This window comes from Phoca vitulina, unplaced genomic scaffold, assembly GCF_004348235.1.
Source record: "Phoca vitulina isolate PV1807 unplaced genomic scaffold, GSC_HSeal_1.0 scaffold43, whole genome shotgun sequence".
NCBI lineage: Eukaryota > Metazoa > Chordata > Mammalia > Carnivora > Phocidae > Phoca > Phoca vitulina.
Window position 1 is genome coordinate 7,116,586 of NW_022589746.1, and position 24,456 is coordinate 7,141,041.

Genomic DNA, 24,456 nt, shown 5'->3' on the forward strand with positions numbered 1-24,456 from the left:
TTCAATGAAATGGCTTTGACTATATCTGAATAAAGGTGCTAAAGCTAACGTGGAGATTTATTATCTGCTTGGTTTTAAATATAGTCCTTACTTTATTGTAATGTTTTATATACATAAACACCTTGCATACAAGATAATGCTCCTGATACCTTCTTTTTGTTTTTACAGCATTGGATTAAACTGTGCTCTGGGTGCAGCTGAAATGAGACCTTTTATTGAAACAATTGGAAAATGTACAACAGCCTATGTACTCTGTTATCCCAATGCAGGTGTGTATCTCTAGGGAGTTGCACATGGGGAAATCCAAATACACACGACGGGGTAGGTAGGGTTAAAAGAGTTTGGCCAAAAGAATTTGTTTTGCAGGTCTTGGTACGTAGTTGAAATTCAGTGGCCATTTTCTAAATGAAGAGTATTTGGGTCTAGACCACTGCTTGCCTCTAGACCTGAAGGAACAATTTGACTCAGCCTACAAGCTTCAGGATTGGACAGAACTTTGGGGGATGAAGTCTAGTTACAGAGCCTTGCTTTAGGTGACAGTGCTGGCCATGGGAACACAGCCAAAGAGATGAGTGCAAAGAAGAGGAGAAGGAGCCCTCCTCTCTGTTCTGTGTTAACAACCTTTGTCAGCTTTTTCCTTTCTAAAAGTTAGCACTGCTAGCTTACTATATATAGATATAGATACAGATATTTTTAGACCGTTCTAAAACTATTCAATTAGAAATTAGTAACCCATTCTGCATTAACCAGATTTCCTGGTGAATGTTTTTGAGTATTTGCTTAGCTCCTTAGGGCTAACAATCATTTTCCAGCTTTCTTTCTCCAAATATGTATATCTTAATGCTCACCAAATTTTATTTCCCCAGAAGGAGTAAGATAACTGGAAGGAGCTAATAAATAAAATAGGAAATTGGTTAATTCAATGCTAAAATTTTACTTGGGAAGATTTATTTGAACATTTGAACTTGGAAAAATTTATTTGAGAACTGGTTGTGTTTTGAGTTTGTTTTTAATTCATATCGCCAGGTGCTCATTAGTTCAAAGGGTATGTAGTAGTCCCCAACTTCTACCCCCAAGCAGCTAGCTGACAAGATTGAGCGTCCTCTGTGGGAATGGGATGGGGTTGGAGAAATTCTGTCCCATATAGTAGTGACTTTTTTCTTTCAAATGGAAGAGAAATAGCCTATGTTTATTTGCCTCTGTGATTTTTTTGGGGGGCGGGGAGAGGTGTGGTATCTCTGCATTTACTATGTTCGATATTAAGAACTGTTATTTGTTTTTGCAAGTAATCACCATTTAATTATAAATATAAAATTTCCTAACTTTTAAACCTGCAGCCTCACAAACACTAGCCTATTTGTTAAGATGGTTTTCAGTAATGCTTGAAATGTGCTTTCTTAGGTCTTCCCAACACATTTGGTGACTATGACGAAACTCCGCATATGATGGCCACGCAACTAAAGGTTAAGGATGGTCTTTCATTTGGTTTTTTAAGAGTTGGAGTAATGGAAATCTTAGATTTAGAATATTTAGAAGTAGAATTTTCTCCTAAAGAAATCCCAGTGTCTATATAACAAAAGCTTACCCACTCTGAATTACGATGGTAGAGGCAGAGGGAGGGGCTCGCCAGCAGCATTTTTCTCCCCATCTGGCCCTGGGGCCGTTGGAAAATCCCCAGTCAGGCTGGACCCAGACTAATTGAAACTTCGCTGTCTTCTGCAGTCCTCTCATGTGGTGGCTTCCCTCCCCCACTCCACCCCAACCAAACTGCTGGGTGGAGTAGGTATCCTCCTTGCTCCCTGTTGTCGCCTGCACACCTTATCACCCACACACCTCCCATCTTTGAATCCCAGGTCATGGGACCATACTGCCCACTAACCCCTGGGTCCCTTCCTCATTCCTTGAACTTTCAGCTTCTGGCTCACTAACATTCTCTCCTAAATGATTTCTGACTTGATTCTTGTGATTTCAGTTCCTTATCTAGTAGATGATCTTTCCAATACTCTGACTTCTCAGTTTCTTGACTTCCTGTCTCAGTTACTGTCTTTCGCTAACTAGCGTTTGGTTAAACTCTAGACCCACACTGCCCAGTATGTAGCCACTACCATGTGGTTATTGGAGAACTTGAAATGTGACTGAGGAACTGAATTTTTAGCGCGCACGCGCACATGAGCAGGAGGAAGAGCAGAGGGAGAGGGAGAAGTAGGCTCCCTGCTGAGCAGGGAGCCCGATATGGGACTCAGTCCCAGGACCCTGGGATCATGACCTGAGCTGAAGGCAGATGCTTAACCGACTGAGCCACCCAGGCACCCCTAAATTTTTAGTTCATTAAAATTTAAAATTAACTTAAATATAAAAACTGATGCTCACTTTATGTGTTATTTGTTACACTATCCAGCTCACAGTCATTCACCTCAGCATATGGGGAAAAAAAAAGTCTCTATTATGGCCAAGTAGGCAAATGATTATGTCATTGTACTTATAAATGGTGTAAAGGATTTCATAGCATCTGGACTATTTTCTGCTTTTAAACTTACATCCAGGGCGCGTGAAAGCTTTATATCTTGGATTAAGTATGTTTAACTCTCTTTACAATGAAAAATTCGTTATTCAGGAAACATAGATCTCCTGCTGAATTGGTGGAAGTGAGTTTAGAATTCAAATGGGCTCTGTGAAACTTTTTCTTTTCCGAAATGCAGGCCTTTGCTGTGGATGGCTTGGTCAATATAGTGGGTGGTTGCTGTGGTACGACACCAGATCATATCAGGTAGGAATCACTTCTAAATATGCTCTTTTGTCATGGGACCAATCATGTCCTCCACCCCCCACCATTCATGTGTTGAAGTTCCAACCGCCCAGTTCCTTTGAATGTGACTGTATTTGGAGATAGGATCTTTAAAGAGATAATGAAGGTACGATGAGATCCTATGGGTGGACACTAATCCAGTGTAACTGGTGTCTTTGTGAGACAGACACACAGAGGAAGGGATTGAGTGACCACATAGGGGGAAGACGGCTGTCTCCAAGCCGGAAAGGCCTGAGAGGAGACTGGCCCTGTCCACATGCCTTCGTCTCAATTTCTAGCTTCCGGAACCTTGAGATATTGCTGCTCTTTAAGCTACTCAGCCTGTGGTATTTTATTTTGGCAGCCCTAGCAAACTGAGATGCCTTTATATTGTGAAAAATTCCAATAAAAGTAGAAAAATAATAAAATGAATTTCCATGTGCCTACCACAGAGTTTCGATAATTTTCTAGATTTTGCTATTCTTATTTTGTCTGTTTTCCAACTTTTTCCCCCTTAGAATATTGTGAAGCAAATTCCAGATATCATGATATTCTATCACTTAAATACCTAACTAGTATTCAGAAAATTAAGGAGGAACGGTTCATATATCTTGTGGGCAAGTACGTGTGTCCATTAGTTGTCTCATGGAAGGGGAAGACAGTAAGACAACCAGGTACCTTAAGGTCATTGCATACTCCATGTTGTTGAGTGAGCGTGTGAAGCATGGTGGTGTGGAAGAAGAGCCTGGTGGAGTTTGTGTTCAAGTCCTTGCCATTTTGTGGCTGATAAGAGGAATAAGAAGTGGAATAAAATCCAGTTTCAGACTGTTTGTAATTTGTTTTTTCTCTCCCGTGACTGATGATCCTGTTTTGAGCCAGTCATCTCACTGTTCTGAGTCTGTTTTTGTGCACGCGATGTGTCCACCATCCTGAATTACCTAACAGTTCACTGCTTTTGTTGGCTTCTGTGATAGACTCTGTGAAGAGCCTATGGAATTTTTAAAATACCTTTTTTTTTTTTTTAAGATTTTATTTATTTGACAGAGAGCGAGAGAGGGAACACAAGCAGGGGGAGTGGGAGAGGGAGCAGGGAGCCCGATGTGGGGCTCGATCCCAGGACCCTGGGATCATGACCTGAGCCGAAGGCAGACGCTTAATGACTGAGCCACCCGGGCACCCCTGAAATATCTTTTAAATAGTATCTAAAAGCTATCAATAGTTGAAGGTGGATCTCTTTTTGTTTTTATTTTTTTTATTTTATTTTTTTTTAAAGATTTTATTTATTTATTTGCAAGAGAGAGAATGAGAGACAGAGAGCACGAGAGGGAGGAGGGTCAGAGGGAGAAGCAGACTCCCCACTGAGCAGGGAGCCCGATGCGGGACTCGATCCCGGGACTCCAGGATCATGACCTGAGCCGAAGGCAGTCGCTTAACTGACTGAGCCACCCAGGCGCCCTCTTTTTGTTTTTAAATCTTTGGATCTCTTTTTGTTTTTAAGGTTATCGCCTCCTTTTTAAAAAAAGTTGTTTTAAAAATACCTGTGTGTTTGTGTTTCTGTGTCTGTGTATCGGCATGCAGGTATATGTATGTCTGTATCTACTTACCTACCTACCTGTGTGTGTGTGTGTGTGTGTGTGTGTGTGTGTGTGTGTGTTTGCTGCTTTTACTTTGGCATACCAATCTAGGGGGCAGCAGAGTGAGGAGTTCATACTGGCCCTGATAAATTTAGTGGAGTAGACAGATTTTTCCAGGTTGACCAAAGACATAATTTACCAGAGCCAATAAGGTTAAAAAGTGTATGCATAATCAAAGCAAATTTTGAAGACTAATCATCTTGGAGTTTTAGTGATTTATTACCATGGACCCTCCCTACTCTGTGCTTTCTGTGCTCAGGAAAAACTGACCTGAAACACGGGCCTCCACTCCTGGCCCCTCTCTTGTATGCTCCTCCTTCTTAATGATGAAGCTTTTTTTTCTTTTAAACCACTAAGAAGCAAGCACCTATTTCATGGAGTAAAGGGCATCTATGGGTTTGGGAAAGAAAGGAGATTTGCTGTTTGCATTTGCGTAAACCATTACGTATCTCGGTTTCTATCTCTTGAGGGCAGAAACTGGTGCAGTCAGTACACAGCAGACTGGGAAAATACAGAAAAGTTAAAGTTGACACATTCATTTTCTGCATTGCTGAGAAAACTAAAAGGCATAACTGTTGCTGCACATTTGGAATTAGGTATATAATTATGTGCATAATTATGTTAAATAGACTTAATTTCATAGCTGGGAATTAGTTTAATTAAATTTATTTTATTCCGAATTAATGGAGATAGTGTTTTCTCTTTTAACTCAGGGAGATTGCTAAAGCTGTGGAAAACTGTAAGCCTAGAGTTCCACCTGCCACTGTTTTTGAAGAGCATATGTTACTATCTGGTAAGTGATAAAGACATGATTTTTATCATTTCAGAAACCATTTGTGGGTTAATTTCGTGTTGATCCTAAGTGGTAGTGATGTGTGTGCCAAGCAACTTGTTTCTTAGGTCAGGGAAGCGTCCATATTTTTTCTTGCATTTAGATGAATTCTCGTGAAGATCAGGGGTGGGAAATGGGCAGAAGGCACAGGTGGTTTGCCCAGGTGGGGCCCTTGCTTGGGTTTAGAACTCACATGGCCCTGGCTCTGTGAGGCACTGCTTTGAAAACATACTCTCGGCCACAGGCTAACTGTTGTAATCGTCAGACTTGCTCTTAGTTATTGAAAATTCCAAACTGTCAAGGCTCAGTGGTTTGTCACGACAGCAGCCTCTTCGTAGAAAATTGTGCTTGCTTCTACAACATGATTGTCGCCATCTGAGATTCACCACGTATTTAGGACTTTACAGAGAGGTGTGGTATTGACTGTTCTCTGGTGCTCGACAGTCCCATAAGGTGGGCAGCTTCCCTTTTTGAGAATGAGTGTTGATGTTCAAGTAAGGAACGTTAATAAAAGTTTATCGTGCCATCCATTAGAAACATAACTTTAAATTTTATGTTTTCCCCATAATACTTCAATGATGTATTGTTAGGTAGTATTTCTCAGGAAAATAATTGTGTGTGCGTGTGTGTCTATATATATATATAGACACACACGCACACACACACAGATTCTTAGAGAACATGCAAATAGCGCACATGGGAAATTAGGCACCCTAAAAATTTAGAATTTAGCATTTCTCTGAATTGAAATATTTTTGTTCCTTATGTTCCTCTAAGAAAATTGAAATAAAATACAAGGGAAAGTAAAAGGAACACCTACTTTTCTCAGTTGGAATATAACTTCATCGAATTCATCCCAGTGAGTGAGTGTGAAGTTGGGTTAAAAACCTTCTTCAGTCTTCCTTGTTTTCTTTTTGTTCTCCAGAAAACAGAGAGAGGTGTGGTAGGATAGTTTATTTCATCCTTAGATCTTAAAACTTGTTTGCTTCAGCCAAGGACTAGCAGTTTAAATAGTCAGCCTTTGCCACAATTGAAACAAGAAGAGAACCACTTAGATATGATTTTTATTTTTATTTATTTTTTTATTAAGATTTTATTTATTTGAGAGAGAGAGAGAGCACAAGCAGGGGGAGGGACAGAGGGAGAAGCAGGCTCCCCGCTGAGCAGGGAGCCCGACATGGGGCTCCATCCCAGGACCCCCGGGATCATGCCCTGAGCCCGAAGCAGATGCTTAACTGACTGAGCCACCCAGGCGCTGCTAGATATGATTTTTAAAGAAGAATTTAGATGTAAGAATAAAAGAATCCTCTTCTTCTGATTTGAATTTCATGTGCTATTTCTAAATTGCTTTAAAAATCACCTTCAATCCGATTTTAAAGAATGACATCAAACATACTCTTTCATGGATTACAAACTTAAGAAAAACGTAGTTTTTATATCAGATACTTCACATGTGTAACTGATGAGAAGCCCTCTGTATGCGGCGCTCATAGGGCGATGATGCAGGACCCCTTGAGCATTTACGCGTCGGCCCAGCTGTCTGCCTGTCCTGTGTGCCCCTGGGTCTGACTAAGGCCCGGGGCCACCTTGCGGCTCACTCGGAGGGTCACTCCCAGTGGGAAGAAATCATAGGACAAAACTGGGAAGGGATAGCTTCCCCAGTCCCTTAAACAGTCTGGAATACTTTTGTGATTGCTCATCTCATATTCCTTTTTTTCCTCTCCCTGATATTTTGTTCTTTCTCAACCAGTGCTTTGACGAAGGACACAAAAGCCATTTTCTTTTATTGACAACAACGGCTATGATTGCTGGTGCTAATTTTATGCTTATCAGTGTTCTCTAGTCTCATTTTTACAATAGTGCCATGAAATGTATGAAACAAGTATGAAAAACCATCCTTTTACGTCTCTCTTTTATACGATCAGAAGCTATGAAAGAAGTGTCCCTGGGCTTTGAACCCGCGGCTGGCTGTCCCTCCATCCTTCCTGTAACCACCCTGCAAGCCCCCCTCGCCTCACACTTTCAATAGAACAAGTAGAGCAAAAACAGTTAAGGGCTGTTTCTGTAGTGATACTTTACGCCTCATCTCGCTTTTTACCTCCGTGAATGTGTTCATAATTAGAAAGCTGGTATTTGCCCCTCAATTGGCCTGTAACAGGAGAGATACAAGGAGAGAGGTGCAGAGAGCCCCAGTTTTCCCAGCGTCAGCTCAGGAGTGGGGGGTGTGCCGCGGCAAATCCTGTCTCCCAGGGCTCAGCCTGGGTCCTTCCTTGTGATCCCATTCGTCCTTGCTGGTTATGGGTTCTTGGCCTCTGGATCAAAGACATAAGGTAAAGCTCTCAGCTCACAGCTGGTGTGATTACGAAAGCTTACTCCATCCGGCTTCAAGCTGATGTCTGGGTGGACAGCTGCAGAGTGATCCTTCTGATTCTAACTTCATGGCTTCCACCCCCCACTCTTGGTGAAATAGGGGTATGATGATAATGTTTCCTTGTTTCTCAGAGCTGGTATGAAGCAGTTCTTTAGAAACATTTTGCATCTCCACTCCTAAAATACTTCTTTTGGGAGTTCTGGGTGTCCATGTAGCTGTAACATGTAGCCTTTGTTGTGTTTAAATATCCCTGGGGGAGGAGGCCATGGTTCTAATCCCACATCAGGGATCCTGTCTAGTCCTGTGGGCTGTGCCGCGGAAGCTTCTTTCTCAATGAAAACATTTGTTTTCTGTCTGTCTCATGTCATCATATGAATTTTCAGAAAATTTTCAAAATGCTTCTCCTTTTAAGGTCTAGAGCCCTTCAGGATCGGACCGTACACCAACTTTGTTAACATTGGAGAGCGCTGTAACGTGGCAGGATCCAGGAAGTTTGCTAAACTCATCATGGCAGGAAACTATGAAGTGAGCATCTCATTAAGACCCTTGAGGCATCTGCCATGTTTTTGGCTAGACAGCATGTAAATGAGACAGCTCTGCCTTCGAGAGTGTTATTAGCAGAGCTTCTGGGGACCGTGAGGAGAACGGTCACGTGTGTCTGCAGCAGGTGGGCAGGTGGGAGCCTGCGGCTTCGGGAGACTGAAGCTGCTGTTATTAATATTTGTCAAAAAGAACTGCCTCCGGGATCTGAAGTGGGGTGAGGTGGGAGGGATCCAGGTTCTGGCTGTTTCTATTAACTGTGAAGTAAGTTTAAGAATTTGAGAATACTCTTCATGTTGGCTTCTCACAAATCCTTCCAGGGAAAGGGGAAGCCAAGAGCCTTCCTAGTCACTTCCTCGTGACCACATCCAACAGCTGACTAGTGCAGTGGTCTTGATTCTGCTGGCTCTAGACTAAAATAAACAAGCACACAGAAAAGAAGGAATAGGCCCCTGCCTTGGAGAGTCTACATGACGGGTTAGCCATAGTATTTCTCAGCTTGGTCACTCTGTGGGTCTGCAAACTCTGATCCCCATAGAGCCTACCCTACACAGCCGGATAGATTTTTTTTTTTTCTTATTAAAATAGTAAGTTAAACATTGGAGGAATTTAGTCTGGGCTTTCGTGATGATTTATCATCAACTGTCACTTGGAGGTTTTGCAAGCTTTAGGAAATAGATTTTCCAGAAATCAGTATCAAAGCAGACTTCATTTTAATCACCAAGAAAGGAGCCATTTATCAGCCTTCATGGACTTATTAGTTACTGCTCCACGGTAGCACTCGGTGGCGCCCCTCTGTGGCACACCGACACGGCCTGCTTAGCTGCTTTGCTGGTTCCTGGCAGGTCCCGTCTGCCCTCTGCCCTGCATTCCTGCTGCTGCTGCCGTGAGCTCCTGTCACAGCCCTCCCCCAGATCAGAAGCTTTCACAGGGTCACATTTTGTGCAGATGGGAGAAAATCCAAACTCTTTAGGCCACCATTCATTTCGCTCACTTAGACACCAGACTGTCTTCCCATCCCAACCTGTCACCCGAACATTCCAGAAGGCTTGCTTCTGCACCCATGCCTTTTTTTTCTTGTTTGTTCCTCTCTGACGTCCTGATGACCCTTAGTAGTTACATAGCATTCTTCAGTTGGCCATGTTTCTATTTACTTTTTGATTCTTATGGCCATTCTGTGGTGTCCCTTTGAGCTGTCAGATTTGATAGATTTGATACTGAGGACAGAGGGCAACTTAGGAACATGAAAGCGGATGGGAGTAATAATATCTAGCCTTCAGTAGGGTCTTACTATGTGCCAGTCACGGTGCGAGGTGCTTTCCATCATTATTCACCGAATCCTCACAGACCCATGAGATAGGTTCTATTGTTACCCCCATTTTTCCTACGTACATCTGGGGGAAGGCAAACTACTCACCTGTTGTTCACAGCAAGTGAATGATAGACCCCAAGGCCACTCTGCTGTCCCTGCCTGCAGGACACAGGAGGAGGCAGTGGGATCTGTCAGGGGGCCGCTAGGGCTGACTCCTCATTTGATTCTACTTTTCCCTGAGTTAGCGATCCCTCAAGCCTTTGTGGTTTAACGGAAGGAGCACTGACCTTGAAAGAAGCTCCAGGGCTGATTTTGCTCACCTTGTACAAATGACGTCATCGTAGTGAGCCCATTTGGGAGGGTCGGACCTCCAAGGTTTTACTCTGTGACTTTTCTGGAATAGAAAGGTCAGGTATTGGGATCTCTGCTTTCCAGCTCTTTCGATCTCTGGTCTCACCAGTTTGCTGGCTGTCTCCGCTCTGCTTCCTCCAGTCTGTCTCCCAGGGGCCAGCTGAAGACTGTTCCTCTGAGGTGGCTTCCTCCATTTCAGTCCGCAGAGACTGGCCCTCTCCTGCTTTGCAGGCCGTCTCGCACTTGACTCACACCTCACATGGCAACACTGCTGGCTGTTTGTGTGACTATGTCATATGCCCCCAGCTAGATGTAAGCCCTCCAGGAACAGGGATTGGGACGCATGCTTTCGATTCTTTATAGTATTTCACACATTGCCGATACTGAAAAAACATTTTTTGATGTGCTGAATTTTATTGTGATCCTTTTCCTGTGTAACCTTGGGTCATTACGAATGGTCTTTCCTTGTGGCATATGCAAAAGGTCTCATGCCTGCTCTGTCACAATGATTGCTTAAAATTTCGATGTCGTTTTCTTAAGCTAAAGAAAAAATAAGACAACATCAGAAGCTACTATTGATTTTATCCTTATTTATTTTATTACATTACAAAGTGTACGATGAAGACCTAAAATAAACTCTCTGTTTTCTCAGTTAGTTAGAAAGCATTATGGAACGTGTATGTTTTGCCCAGCATTGTTCAAAGGAGAGCAGGAGAAACCTAAGACCTTTCCAGAGTTCCAAACACTTACACTCTATTTTGAGGAATAAGCTAATACTCATGAAATCCCAGGGAAACGATGATCTCATAGACCACGATGATGTAATGATCACAGTCGTTGCAGAAGTTACAGAGGCAGCAGGTCATTGTGGAATAAGCCGTGTTTCCCACCCAAAGTATGTTTTCTGGAGCACTGAGCCTACAAGATACTCCTTCAGTGGTCACAAGTTGGGAAATGCTGCGTATTCTGTTCTTGGATATTTACAGTGGGTGACAGTGTATTAAAGGATTTGAAGAGCCTTCCAGTATAAAAATCTGTTGGATTTTATTTAACTCCTATTTCATGTAACTCTTACCAACAGTCTGCAACACACTTTGCATGTCTTGGCAAACACTGAAGAGTCACAGAAGTTGTGGATGGTTTCTCTGAGGACTTTTTTGGAGGAGCTGGGGCTTGAGCTGGGTCCTAAACAGTATAGAAGGGAAGGGGATTGTATCCCAAGCAGAGGAGACAACGTGATCTGTGACCCTGAAGTGGAAACAGATGTGGTTGGGTGAAGGGAACCAGGAGGGGAAGAGTGGGGCCGGGTCACAGAGGGCCTTGAACGCCAGGCTGAGGGAGTTGAGCTTCTTTACGGCAGGAGGACAGAACCTTGGTGGATTCTGAGTCGTGAACTGACATGAGGGAGGAGATGTGGAGGAAAGGCCAGTCATCAGATTATGATGATGGATGGGAGGAGAGCAGGCCGGGACTTGGGGAGGCTGGTTCATCCAGTCTGATTTGAAAGGACTGCTGGGGTGGTAGGGATGACTTTTGTAGCCTTCTCTTGAGTCACCTTCTCCTAATGCTGCCTCCTCTGGCATTCTTCCTTCAGGAAGCACTGAGTGTTGCCAAAGTGCAGGTGGAAATGGGAGCGCAGGTGTTGGATATCAACATGGATGATGGCATGCTGGATGGTTCGAGTGCAATGACCAGATTTTGCAACTTCATTGCTTCCGAGCCCGACATCGCAAAGGTTGTACAAAATGAGGGGATTTACCTGCCCTCATCTGTCACTCATTTAACTTTGTCACTTGTCCCAGGGATCCGTCATCTCACGCCCTGGTGTTCTGTTTTCCTACAGTGAAAGTGAACGGTTTCTGTTTGTCACTTTCTTCCCTAATGGTAGTCTTTCGATATAAACCAGAGAGAGTTGTGACTTCAGCTCAGCTGTTTCCAAGGCTTCTGGAATTGCTCACAAGAATTGAGTTTCCTCTGATGTCTGGATGGACTAAGAACCTCCTTCCCACGTCTCTGAAGGACATTAGTTGCCTGTTCCTACCAAGACATTAGTTCTATTCTGAGCACAGGGTCACTCAGGCAGTTCTTCCTTATTGCAGGAGGAAGAGACCTTCTGGGGCTTATCAGAGTAAACAAAACTATAAAACAAGATTAAATCAAAATAGCATATGTCAGCTTTTACATTTGTTCTTTAAAAGATGAAAACTAATTTGTGTGTCCAGTTCTTTAAAACATTTTTTAGGTGGATCCTAAAATCTTTAAAGTTTTTACTTCATTTCTCTACCATTGAATTTGTGATGGAGAAGTGATTTGTGAAGTTCTTTTTTAAAGAAACTTCCTAGTGCTTTGAGAGACGGGGCTGTCAGTGTTTCGTTAGGCCTTCAGCCAGTGCTTAAGTCAGGCGTCTTGCGGTAAGCAGTGGATTACATTAACCCATCTTTCATTTGTGTCTTTAAACTCCTCAGTAAAAAGCCTCATCGCTCCTCTGGGAGTAAATATTTTGAGAATTTAAGGTACGGAGAAGGGGGAGCAGCTGTTCATCAGCTGAGGGGTGGGAAGGGGGCTCTGCTGGGAGTCGGAGACTCTTACGGTCCCAGGCAGGCCAACTGACCATTGACCCGAGTTTCCTTCCTCTGCCCTGAAGTGGGAGCAGTCATACGTGCTGTGTCTGACTCTCGAACCCTGAAGATAAAAGTGCCTTCACTGTGAACAGCCTTGTGTAACTTAAGACATTGTTAATTAATTACTGTTCTGATTGCTCCAGTAATTGTTCTTCCTTATCTTTCCTGGATTGGACCTCCTACCATAATTTATTTGAGACCAAATTATGAACAGCTGGAGTCAAGCATAAAAAGGTGCGACTAGGGGGCGCCTGGGTGGCTCAGTCGGTTAAGCGTCTGCCTTCGGCTCAGGTCATGGTCCCAGGGTCCTGGGATCGAGCCCCGCATCGGGCTTCCTGCTCAGCGGGAAGCCTGCTTCTCCCTCTCCCACTCCCCCTGCTGGTGTTCCCTCTCTCGCTGTGTCTCTCTCTGTCAAATAAATAAATAAAATCTTTAAAAAAAAAAAAAAAAAAAAAAAGGTGCGACTAGCACATTTTCATCAGCGGAGTTGGGACACCAGACTCAGCCAGCACTTTAAAACATTGGCCTGGTATTGGCACTAGTACTTGACCACAAACCTGTCATTACCAGCGTGCTGGGAAAGGGTAGAATCGAGAATCCCTTGTTCCATTGTGCTCTCTCTCCTTTGGAGGTATGGCCTGAGGAAGAGCCGATTGCCCTGGGAACCTTTCCGTGATTCTCCTGCCCCCCCCCATGCACAGGTGGGGTCTGGTGCCCCTGAAGCAGGCTTTCATGACAGCTATGCCCCTCTCCTGCCCTCACATCCCCCACACTTTATGTCGTTACTTGTTAAATCGTTTATCTTTATACAGCTCGGGGAAGCCAGGGAGCCACCGACTCTGTCATTGCCCCCAAGGCTAGCGTGCGGCCTAATGTGGTTGTCGCTTAATTATATACTTATTGAGTGACTTAAGCAAAGGAGCCTAGATCAGCTGCCCTGTTTCATTTCTGTGCTTGACTCTAGTCCTGCCTCGAAACCCTTACTTTCACCTTTCCCGGAACAGAGGCATGAATGCATGGAGACTAGTAAAATTGGCCCTGTTCTCATCTGTGCCTTCCAACTTTGTCCTTTCTCGTAGTTATATACATTTATTAAATATTACGTCTTTTCCTTTCTAAGAGTAAAATTTTGTTTGTCTTATCCAGTCAGGAACTTGATTTTCTAAAGGGAAGATTGGATGTGAATAACTTGGCTGGAGGGCTGTTCCCGAGGGTGTGAGGCCAAACCTTAATCCCAGAGTCAGATCAGGGATACCGGAATCCTGTTTGAGCTGTAGGCACTGGAAGGTGTAAACTGGGGATGAAGCAGATGAGCTGAGCTCTGTGATTTCATCCTGGTATTTAGCTGTGATCTTTGATGTGTGTAAATTTTGGACTCATGCATGGGGTCTCCTGTAGGACCGGAATCACTCCAAGTGTTATGGGCTTTAAAAGAACAAGTACATTAAAATCCTTTTTCTGCCACACTGTTATTGGTGTAGTGTTTCCCTACATACGAGGACTGGGAGCTGGCGCTCGGAAGGGAATCTGTGGTGACCTGTGATTTTTCCCTGATTCTTCCTGCCCCTCTGATCTAGGTGCCCTTGTGCATCGACTCTTCCAATTTTGCCGTGATTGAAGCCGGCTTGAAGTGCTGCCAGGGCAAGTGCATTGTCAACAGCATTAGCCTGAAGGAGGGAGAGGATGACTTCTTGGCGAAGGCTAGAAAGATTAAGAAGTTTGGAGCTGCTGCGGTGGTCATGGCTTTTGATGAAGAAGGGCAGGTGAGTGATTTCTTTGGACCTCGCTCCATGGCGTTCCCTGGGCGAGACAGAGCAGTGGAAGAGAACAGAGTCTGAAACAGCCGTGTAAACACCATAAATGTGTATGTGTACACATAGGCACACACACGTGCATCATACACATGTACAGATACTTGTATCCGTGTGTGTGTGAAAATTGGATGTGTAGTAGTCGTTGTATCGATGGAGAAAGGAATTATTCAGTAAAAGCTATTAGACCTACTGGCTGTGCACTTGGGAGAAAATAAAGTACAGACCTATTTCCCACCATCTACTAAAATAAAGTCTGCGTTAATGAACGATCTAAACATATAAAGCAAAATTCTAAAGAGTGTATGGGCAAATCCTCACCTAAAGTTGGGAAGCCAGAAGGAAAATTAATAGAGCTATCCGCATGGGAATGTAACACTTTCTCTGGTGAAGGGCATGGTATTATCTGCAACATGAGTAGTAATAGCGGGTTAATAGCCCCAATATGCAGCGTTTCCGTAAATCAGAAAATAAAACACCCAAATCAACCCAAAAGAAGATAAAGGAAATGAATAAGCAGCTTATAGAAAAAAAAAATGCAAATAGCCAATAAACCTATGAGAAGATACTATATGTTGTAATGATTAAAGATAGGAAAAAGGAAGCATTAATGAGATATTTGTTTCTTTTAGCAAAGAGAAAAAAAGTAAAAGATTGACACACGGCACCTCTCATAATGTCTCTGCTGTGGAGTCAGGGAGGGGCAATGGGAAACTTCAAACATAATGATAGTTCATCCGAGGGAGGGCGTGCAGTGATTATATTGTATTGTTGCTTTATTTTTTTTTAAAGATTTATTTATTTTAAAGAGAGAGAGAAAATATGAGTGGGGGGTGGGGCAGAGGGAGAGAATCCTCACTCAGACTCCCCACTGAGTGCAGAGCCCGACCGGCTGATCTCATGACCCTGAGATCATGACCTGAGCTGAAACCAAGAGTCGGATGCTCAACTGACTGAGCCACCCAGGCGCCCCTGTTGTTGCTATATACCTCACATGACTTTTACGACTATTTTTGTGTCTATTCAATATTTTTTAAAAAACAATGAAAAAAACTCCATTCCTTATGAATCAGCCCCCTCTTGGAATTTAATAATAAGCTGATATGTAAGGGTATGTGTTCACACTTATTGTGGCTCTGTGGTAGCGAAAAATGGGAAATACTCTGAAAGTTCTTCAGTAGTGGAATGCCTCGGTTCTTACTACATGCCACAAGGAATACTGTGTACCAGGTAAAAAGAATGAGGTGATGGGAGCCATGGAAACAATATATCGGAAAATGGGAAAAAAAAACAAACAGGTGACATGATTCTGGTTTTATTTAATAAAGAATTTATATGGGTGTATGTGTGTCTGTATAAGCAGAGAAAAAAATTGCTAGGTAACTGGAGGGTAGGGATGGTTTCAGATGGGGACATACTGACTTCTTTTATATAATTGACAAACGGTGGGATTATATGTTGTTTTTCTTTCTCTGCTTTGTGTATTTTTAGAATAAAATTATTTTTAGCTAAAGGGTTATTGTATTTGTACAAAAGATGTATTTTCATCAGGAGAGAAATTCAAATAATTCAGAAGAGTGCAGAGGAGATCATTTTGATAATGAACGGGTATTGAACCTTTACTTTTACCAAGCAGGCACACCTCACACGTTAAATCAGCTTTTCCTCCCAACGTATAAATGTTGGGTATATATGATTATTATTTTTGTATTCCATGCACTTGAGTCCCTGTTGTCACAAGTAGCATGTAGTAGTACTAGGATTTGAGCCGAGATCTGCTATCATTCAGCAGAGTGAAATGATAGTTGTTTCTTGATTTTTTAGTGGAATGAGTGTGGTCAGCGAATACCCTAATTCATTCAGTCCTTTACCCCTGTGCCCTGGTTTTCCTCGTCTGTTCGTGGAAGTGGGGCTGCTAGGTCAAAGCGCATGCGCGTGCAGCATTTGGACACGCGCTGTTAACTCGTGCGTCTGCGAAGTTGTTACCCAGTCCTCTTCCACTGCTAGTTCCGTGTGGTGGGACCCTCTGACATAATTTTTATTTTTCCATCAGATGTCTATGAGGGTAGTTCCAGAGACAAATGGTTCTGTGTGGCTCTTTATGGAAAACAGAAGCCCGCAGCCCTCCAGACCCCCAGAGGCACCAGCTGTCAGCTTTCTTATCTGCTCCTTGTAGCATTTACCTCCTTATCTCCAAATCCCAGTTTCCGCTGTTATTCATTGCCTCTCTGTAGTGCCCACAGATTTGGCATTTTTACTCTCCTCTACCCCCTCCTTCCCACATCTTTCCTTTCTCCCCCCACCCTCCCAGTACAGTTAATTTTAGTTGTAACTATTTTCGGCGCTCACATCAGTAAGCAGTGCACAGGCTGAGACAGGGTGCAAGAGCTCCGGTCCTTTCCTGCACCCCGAGATCAGGAGTTTCTGTCTGCTTTGTTTCTTACAGATTATATGTTCAGAATACCCCTGGTTGTGTACACTTCCAATATCCAGTGTATCCGGGCACACTCAGTAGACGGTCATTTTGATTTCTTGAAGAATTCTCCCTCCCGGTCTCCTGACATGGTCTGGAAGGTCGTAGGCTGGCTGCCCAGCTGGTCCCTGAGCCACCATCCCAGGGATTCTTCTCGCCCCTCTCTCGGGCTTTTCCATCTCATAATGTCTGAGTTCTTGGCTTAATCTCTCATTTGGTGGAGTGCGTCCTCTGTCAGCTGCCTAGGAAAGAAAACATGGCAGTAAATATTTTTGAAGCCTTACATGTCTGAAAGTGGCCCTATTCTACTTTGACACTTCCGGGACAATTGTATGGGTATCGGAGTACAAGCTTAACATCATTTTGAATCGTTTTCCACACTGGTGCTCTTCTAACCCTTGGTTCTTTTTTGCAAAACCTATTTATCTTCCTGCTTTCTGGATGCTTCTTGCACCTTCTGTGTCCATGATGTTCTGAAATCGCTTGACGATGAGCCATCCGTTATGTTGGGCCCTCATTGGGCCCTTTCATTTGGAAAACTTGCAGCCACAGTTGTAGCAAGTTTTCTTGAATGGTTTTATCTTCTCTTTTGGCATGTGCGGCATTCAGATACTAGATGTTTTGAAAAGATTGCCTAATTTTCTTGTCCTTCCTGTTTTTTCAGCTCTAGCATTTTGCTCTGCCCAGTGTGAGATTTCTACCCTTATATTTATTCTCCAAACCCACTGTTGAGTCTTTATCTCTTCTTTTTCTAGGAGCTCTTTGTTGTTGTTGTTGTTGTTGCTGTTATCTAAGTGTTCTTTTAAGAATTGATACGGAAATCTGTTATTGTTTGATGGAGGCAGATACCGGCCTTAATCCTTTCAAATCTATCTTGAGCACCTAGTGTGTGCCAGGCCCTGGGGAGACTGCAGGGAAAAACCTAGTCTCTGTCCTTGTGTAATTTATATTCTTAGAGGGCAAAGGGAGTAAGAAACAAAAACACAGATCACATACATCATCCAACATATATAGACATATGTGGATAAACTTGGGAATAATTTGTACATGGATGGGATTTAAAGCAGGGAGACTACTCTATCACCAAAGGAATGACTGTCAAGCAGAGGTCCTAGGACCAAGTGCATCTTGGAGCTGCAGTGCTCAGGGCTGGGGAGAAGAGGAGACACCATCATCAGAAGAAGAATTTGAGGAGGAGCATCCTATTTGGTAGGAGAGGAACCAAAAGACAGGGTTCACTTGGAAGCCAAGAGAAGAACAAGCTTCAAGAAAGGCATGATGAGCTATTTTAAAAGAGCTGTGGTGGATTGAGTTGGATGAAACAAAGAATTTGTCATTGGATTTAGAAATGGGGTAGTTTATGATCTTGCTGTACTGTTTCTAAGGAAATGAAAGCCCGATTGGAGTGGGTTCAAGAGAGAATAAGGAGAATTGGAGGCAGCAGGTGTAAACAGCCTTTTTTTGAGGAGTTTTGCTGTAAAAGGGAACAGAGACATAGTGTGGAAACCAGACATGGATAGGAGGTTAAGGAAGGGTGTGTGTGTGTGTGTGTGTGAGTGAGAGAGAGAGAGAGAGAGAGAGAAGATGGGTGATGTGACAGTATGTGTCCGGATATCCGTAAGCTGATGATGCGAATGATCTGGTAGAGAGGGAAGAACTGATGCACCAGAGAAAGGGGGCATTTGCTGGGTCCGTGACCTTGTAAGTGGAGAGGGAGGGCAATCAGCGTGCTAGTGGAGGGGAAGCCTGGCTCACGCGGCGGGAGAGGAAGCCGAGTGTAAGAGTGCGGATCCAGAGGCACGCTGGGCGGTGTGCTGATGGGAGTCTATAATTGCTTCTGTTTTCTCAGTGAAGGTAGGAAGCAAGGTCAGCTCTGAGAATGAGAATGAGAATGCAGTGTTGTGTGCTTTGCGTGTCTGTGGTGCTTAACCAGGAATGTGAGGCAGAAACATTCCTGTGGGGAAGGGTAGTCTCTATGGGTGCTTTTAAAAACCACGTACGTCCCTGGGCTCCACCCCTGGAGTTCCTGACTCACTGGGTCGGGGGTGAGAGCTGCCTTCAGTAATTTTTTCATTTTTTTTCAAATTTTAAGTTCCAGTATAGTTAACACAGTGTGACATTAATTTCAGGTGCACAGTATAGTGATTCAGCAGTTCTCTGCATCACCTGGTGCTCATCACGACCCCATCACCTGTTTCACTCATCCCCCTGCCCCCGCCCCTCAGGTGACCATCAGTTGATTCTCTAGTCAAGGGTCTGTTTTTTGGTTTGCCTCTCTCTTTTCTTCCTTTGCTCATTTGTTTTGTTTTTAAAATCTGGCTTCAGGAATTTTAAAGCCGCAGAGGTGATGTGTAACTCTGGTTGAAAACCACCAGCAGAGTGGATCTCAGTCCTCATAGCAACCACCTGGGGTAGCTGTCGTCCCATTTTACAGTGAGCCAAGGTCAGCTAGGACAAGCTGGAGCCAAGTTTGGATCCCTGCTCTGCCAGTCTGCAGACTGATGCATGTTTCCAAGCCCTGTGTAATCCCCATGCTTTATCTGTTAGCATTGCATAGTGTTTGATCCTGTCTGAGAACAAGCCTTCCCAATTTAGATCTGAATGTGACTACAAAGAAAAAGCAAGTGTAGGGCAAAAAATTTTTTAACTTGCTAGTTATGAAAGAATGCAAATTAGAGCAATATTAAGGTAGTGTTTTATCCATACTAAGTTAGTAAAAGTAAACTTAAAAATGATCAAGATCTGTGCTGGTCCAGCAGTAGTAAACAGAAAGCCTTATTCATTCTAGAGCGTAGCACCAACTGAGATGGTCCTTTTGAAAAACACCATAATACCTGCCAAGGGACATAAAAATGTTCCTACCCTTTGAGCTAATGATCTCATTTCTGGGAAATTATCCCAATAAAAGAATTCAACAGCATAAGAACGCTATATATGCAAGGATTTTTCACTAGCTTTATTGAAGAAAAAAACAACCTAAATGCCCAACTGGAGAGAAATGCTAACTTAGATTACATCATTCTGCTGGAATATTATTCAGAGTATTCAGATAATAATTATGAAGATTATGGAGCAGGATGACAGTGCTTATAAAAAATGTAAATAAAAAATGTAAAACTGAAAATTAGACACTGTATATGACTATGTAAAAACTACATTTGATAAAGATGAGCAGAAAATGCTGTTAAGGGAAGTAATTACTAGAGTAAGGTGGTAGAACTAAAGATTCCTTTTAAATACTGCTTTTCCTATTACAAAGTAATTTTTCTATATGACTATAGACATAAATGCTCACTGAAGGATTGTGGTAAGCAGTTATAAAGAGCAAAACAAAAAATTCATATATTTGCAAAGCTCAGAAACCAACAATCCAGATATTTTGGTATAAAGCATGTCTTCTGTCGACAAGTTCTCGTCACGCTTTTGGGTGTAACAGTCAGTTAACCAGAATCCGCTTTGTGTGCATGACATGGTTGCTTCTAAGGAGAATGCGGCTCTCTCAGATGGAAAACCACTGTTGCAACTGAACAGAGCAGAGGAACTCACACCTGCTTTTGTTGCAGTATCTGCCTGCGATTTCAGTTTACGTTTATGATTCATGTTACAATGAAGACTGCCAAGTCAAAGCCATCTGTGGCAGAGGGGACTGGCCCTGAAACTTCTGGAATAAAAGGCGAATAAGGAAGCATTTCTCTGTCTTCTGTTGATGTCAGTAGTTTTGATCACCTGTTTTTTTTTTAAGATTTTATTTATTTATTTCAGAGAGAGAGAGAGAGAACACGAGAGAGAGGAGGGGCAGAGGGAGAGGGAGGATTCCAAGCTGACTCTGTGCCGAGCGCAGAGCCCAATGCAGGGCTCACTCTCACAACCCTGAGATCATGACCTGAACCAAAATCAAGAGCCGGATGCTTAACTGACTGAGCCACCCAGGGGCCCCCGCCTGTTACTTTAACTCTAACAAAATACTAAACACCTTTATCATTGAAATTTCTATGGGAAAGTAACTTTATTCCTACTCACTTCTAGATTTAATTTTCCTTTTCTAATTGAAATGATTATTTTAAATGATAATTTTTGGTAAGGTCGGTTTCTTAGAAATATAATTATCACATGATAGAATGGGCTGTATCATTTTTGTTTGCACCTATGCAAACTATATAAAAGAAGAATCAGTATTCTGTAAATGCATCCATTATATTCAACACATTTTCCTATGTTAAACTGATGTGAAAAATAATTTTCCAGTTTATGGAGTAATAAAGCCCCATTGGGATAGTGATTAAAATTTAATTAACCCTAACCTAAAAATAGTGCTATTTTGACAATATTCAAAGTTGTCATTCAGGAGCATGGTATGTCTTTCCAGTTACTTTTAATCAAGTTTTATAGCTGTTCTTAAATAGGAAATCTCAAGAACGTTCCTAGGTATTTTGTGTTGCTTTGTTGTTGTTGTGATTGGCTTATTTTTCCTTTCGTAAATATTTTTCCTTTGGTAGTGATTTTTTGGATTTTTATTTGGTAACGGCCTCTTTATTGAATTTAGATAAATTGATACTGTTTTTCAGTTGTATTTTCCAGGAAAATACGCACCATGGTATTATAAATAGTTCTAGGAAACGGAAGTAATAGTTCTTAACATTCCCTTTATTTTTACCTCTCTGAAGGTAGTTGGCCCACACCTAGGAACTGATTCTCACATGTTCTCCTCTGACCTTCTGAAAATCCGACCTATATTTCTGCATTTTAAGTGCCTCCTTTTCAGTGGCTCTACAGAGGTCCCCACTCCCTGGCTAAGCTTACATGATTATTTCCATTCTTGGGCCTTTCCTTATAAGATGGACTATAGATCTTAAATTATTTTTTTAAGTTTATTTATTTATTTATTTAAGTATCTCTTCACCCAACGTGGGGCTCGAACTCACAACCCCAAGATCAAGAGCTGCATGCTCCTCTGACTGAGCCAGCCAGGCACCCCAAGTCTTAAATTTTTAGTAAGAAAGAGACTTCTCTAGATTACCTTCAGAGGTGGGAGTTCATGGCAGGGATGTGAGGAATAGGGGGCCTCCAAGCACTCAGTCCTAAGACATCCACAGAGCCTGGGATGTTCATTGACTTCACAAGAGTAACAGCACAGCATATAGCTGGCGTCTCCCTCAGCTCAGGCCCTCTGGCTTCCCAGCACACACACCTGGCATTCTTGTTTGTGAAAGAGAAGATTGGAACCGGGTCGTGTGCCCCCTGTTAGGATATGGTGCTGCTTCACCTGGGCACTTCCGAGTAGGATTTTTCCAGCAAGCAGCCTCTGCCTGTGGTTTCTAGAAAAAAAGCCATGGGTGGGCATTGGATCACGATGATGACCAGGCAGATGAGTCTGGTTTCTGATTTCCTCATTTGCTTTGTCAGCAGTAGTCCCAGATGAGACCCTTTTCTCCTCCCTGGTGTTGGCACACTGTGGAGATCGCCTCTCAGTCTCGTTCCCTGTCTGACATCGGGTCTGTTTCCTGCTCAGTCCCGAGTCCCTGGCTTCCGGATTCCCTGCTGGAACATGAGCTGTGCTGGCGGGCACCACGTTCCAGGTTGGCCTTGCATTTCCAGTGACCCCAGCTCACTCTTCTACTCTGCTCTTCCGCCACAAGCAGGATCTCCCCCGTCTTCACCCCGTGCCTTCGCTTCTGACCTCGAGATGCTGCTTCTGCATCCCTAACTCCTGCCCACAGTGGACAGTCCACCCAGAAAATTTCTGAACTAAGCCGACGCCCTCAGTGGTTCTGAAAAGCCAGAGCGTTTGTCCTCATAAACTTTTTAAGTAAACGTAAAACCTTTCTCTGGCTTTTTTCCTTCTGACTTGTCAGTGCCCTCCTGATGGTGGCACAGACGTCCCTTTCCATCACTGCTGTTGGGGACTTGGTGGCAGCAGGATGGGCCTCCTGCCGCATTCCGTGGCCCATGTGAAGCTCATTCCGCGGGGAACCTTTGACCTACCTCAGCAGTTGGTCTTGTTCCTTCCCTGTTCCTTGTCTGGCTGCATTCTTATAGATTCTAGGTATCTTCCACCTTTTCTATCTCTTCCTCTCAGCATCCACCTTGATGAGTCAATCAAAAATTGTTTTATCTCCTTTTTCCCCGAGAGTGATATTTTAGCAAAGCCTGACTGTTGGATTTCTTAACTAAATCTTCTACCTACTGATGGCTGTCTAGCTTTCTGAAGCTCAAGAGTAAACTGGGTAACTCATAAAATCATTAAAAGTATTTATTCCTTCTTGACCCCTAGATTTGTGGTATTGTCACTCAGGTTTTCTCATAGCTTGACCGGAGAAGATGGCGCCTCACCAACCCGGGACCCCATCCTGTCTGTATGTTAGAATCACTAGGGGCTCCTAAAAATACTGTTGCTTTAGGTCTCTTCTCAAGATCCTGATCTAACGGGTCTAGGGTGCAGTCCAGGTATTAGCACACGAATAAGAAGCCTCCAGCGATAATGTGCAACCAGAGTTGAGAGCCCTTGCAAATAGAGGAAGGTTCCCATTCCGTTCTTTCCTGGCCCTCTCTTCCGGGTCTCTTGGACCTCTCTTCCAGGTCTCCTGGACCTCTCTTCCAGGTCTGTGAGATCCTCAGGCATGACTGAGACTGACTGATGTGTGTATTTCATAACCCTGGCCGAGGAACACGACAAAGAAAACCTTGGCGAATCTAACGTGATATGACCTGCTCCTGGCAAAGGCCCGTACCCTGAAAGCCTGGTCATTCTGAGATTCTTTTGTTTATCCAGCAGATAGGAGTTGTCTGTTAAGGTGATAGGCACTCTGCTGGGTGCTACAGGAACAATTTGACAAGGCCCCATCCTTCTGGGGCTGATAGTTGGTGATTCTGTTCCGGCCCTATAAAAGGATTTCTGTCCTGGGAAGACCTTCCTCCTTGTTGCGTGTGTGGTGGCTGGACTTCCTGCTCCCCTGTGAGGAGCATACTTAGCCTGCCAGATAAGGCCAGGTGTCCTTCGTGGCTTGGAGAAATGAGCAGGACCTTGATTTCTTGACCTACCAACCAAACTAGGTTCTAAGAAGCTCTAGCTTCTAGCTTCGTAGCCCCAAACCCCTGTACCTTCTTTCTTAGGGAGCTTAGCTGGGCCATGAACCTGGAACCTCCAATTCTCATTTGGCTCGCTGGTAAAGGATGAACCAAAGTCTAAAACTAAAGGCTTCCCTGGGTGACCTGCTCCTGACTCCTTTCTTCTGGGCCCACATTTTGCTCTTAACCTTGTCACTCTCACTGAAGGAGTAAGTAAGTTGTTGAAGAAATTCAGTTAAGGAAGATGAGAGCTTGCCACCTTCCCTAAAGCCTGGAGCAGTGAGGCCACAGAGCCCACTCCTGTCTCCCTCTCCCAGGGCCCCTTGGTCTGCTTCGTCATGGGGGCCTTGAGGCAGCCAGAGGTGAAATCTAACCCCACCAGCTGCAGGAAGCAGGGAGACATTCGAGACTGAAGGGAATAGTTGAATGGATACCAAAGTAGGTAAGCTATTGAAAGCCTAGATGTAAGCGCGAGCTCTTTGTGTAATTAGACTACCATGTCTTTCTCTGGAAGGTGGGGCCTCCCTGAATACCCCGGAGCTACAACAGTGTCCCCACCCTCATCTGTGTGCTTGCCTGGAGAGCCCTCTCCAGAGGTCAGAATGTGTGTGATCAGGACCTGAGTCTTCACCATGCTTAGTGTCCGCATCTAGCCAAGGGC

At 43.6% G+C, this 24,456-nt stretch overlaps 1 protein-coding gene across 8 annotated transcripts in view; it reads left to right on the forward strand.

Moving 5' to 3' along the window:
• MTR (5-methyltetrahydrofolate-homocysteine methyltransferase) overlaps nucleotides 1-24,456 on the forward strand; it is a 99,559-nt gene that overhangs the window by 26,406 nt on the left and 48,697 nt on the right. For 5 of the 8 annotated variants that reach the window (XR_004302512.1, XR_004302513.1, XM_032430285.1 and 2 more), the window contains 7 exons: nucleotides 169-269; nucleotides 1,402-1,463; nucleotides 2,700-2,767; nucleotides 5,133-5,212; nucleotides 8,035-8,147; nucleotides 11,420-11,560; nucleotides 14,024-14,209. Coding sequence is in view for 6 of the 8 variants with exons in the window: in XM_032430285.1 (XP_032286176.1) it covers nucleotides 169-269; nucleotides 1,402-1,463; nucleotides 2,700-2,767; nucleotides 5,133-5,212; nucleotides 8,035-8,147; nucleotides 11,420-11,560; nucleotides 14,024-14,209 (751 nt within the window). In the remaining 2 variants the exon portion in view is untranslated. Of the gene's footprint in view, nucleotides 1-168; nucleotides 270-1,401; nucleotides 1,464-2,699; nucleotides 2,768-3,240; nucleotides 3,460-4,295; nucleotides 5,016-5,132; nucleotides 5,213-8,034; nucleotides 8,148-11,419; nucleotides 11,561-14,023; nucleotides 14,210-24,456 lie in introns of those variants that run through there. The other 3 variants (XM_032430289.1, XM_032430288.1, XM_032430287.1) reach the window with 3 other exon arrangements.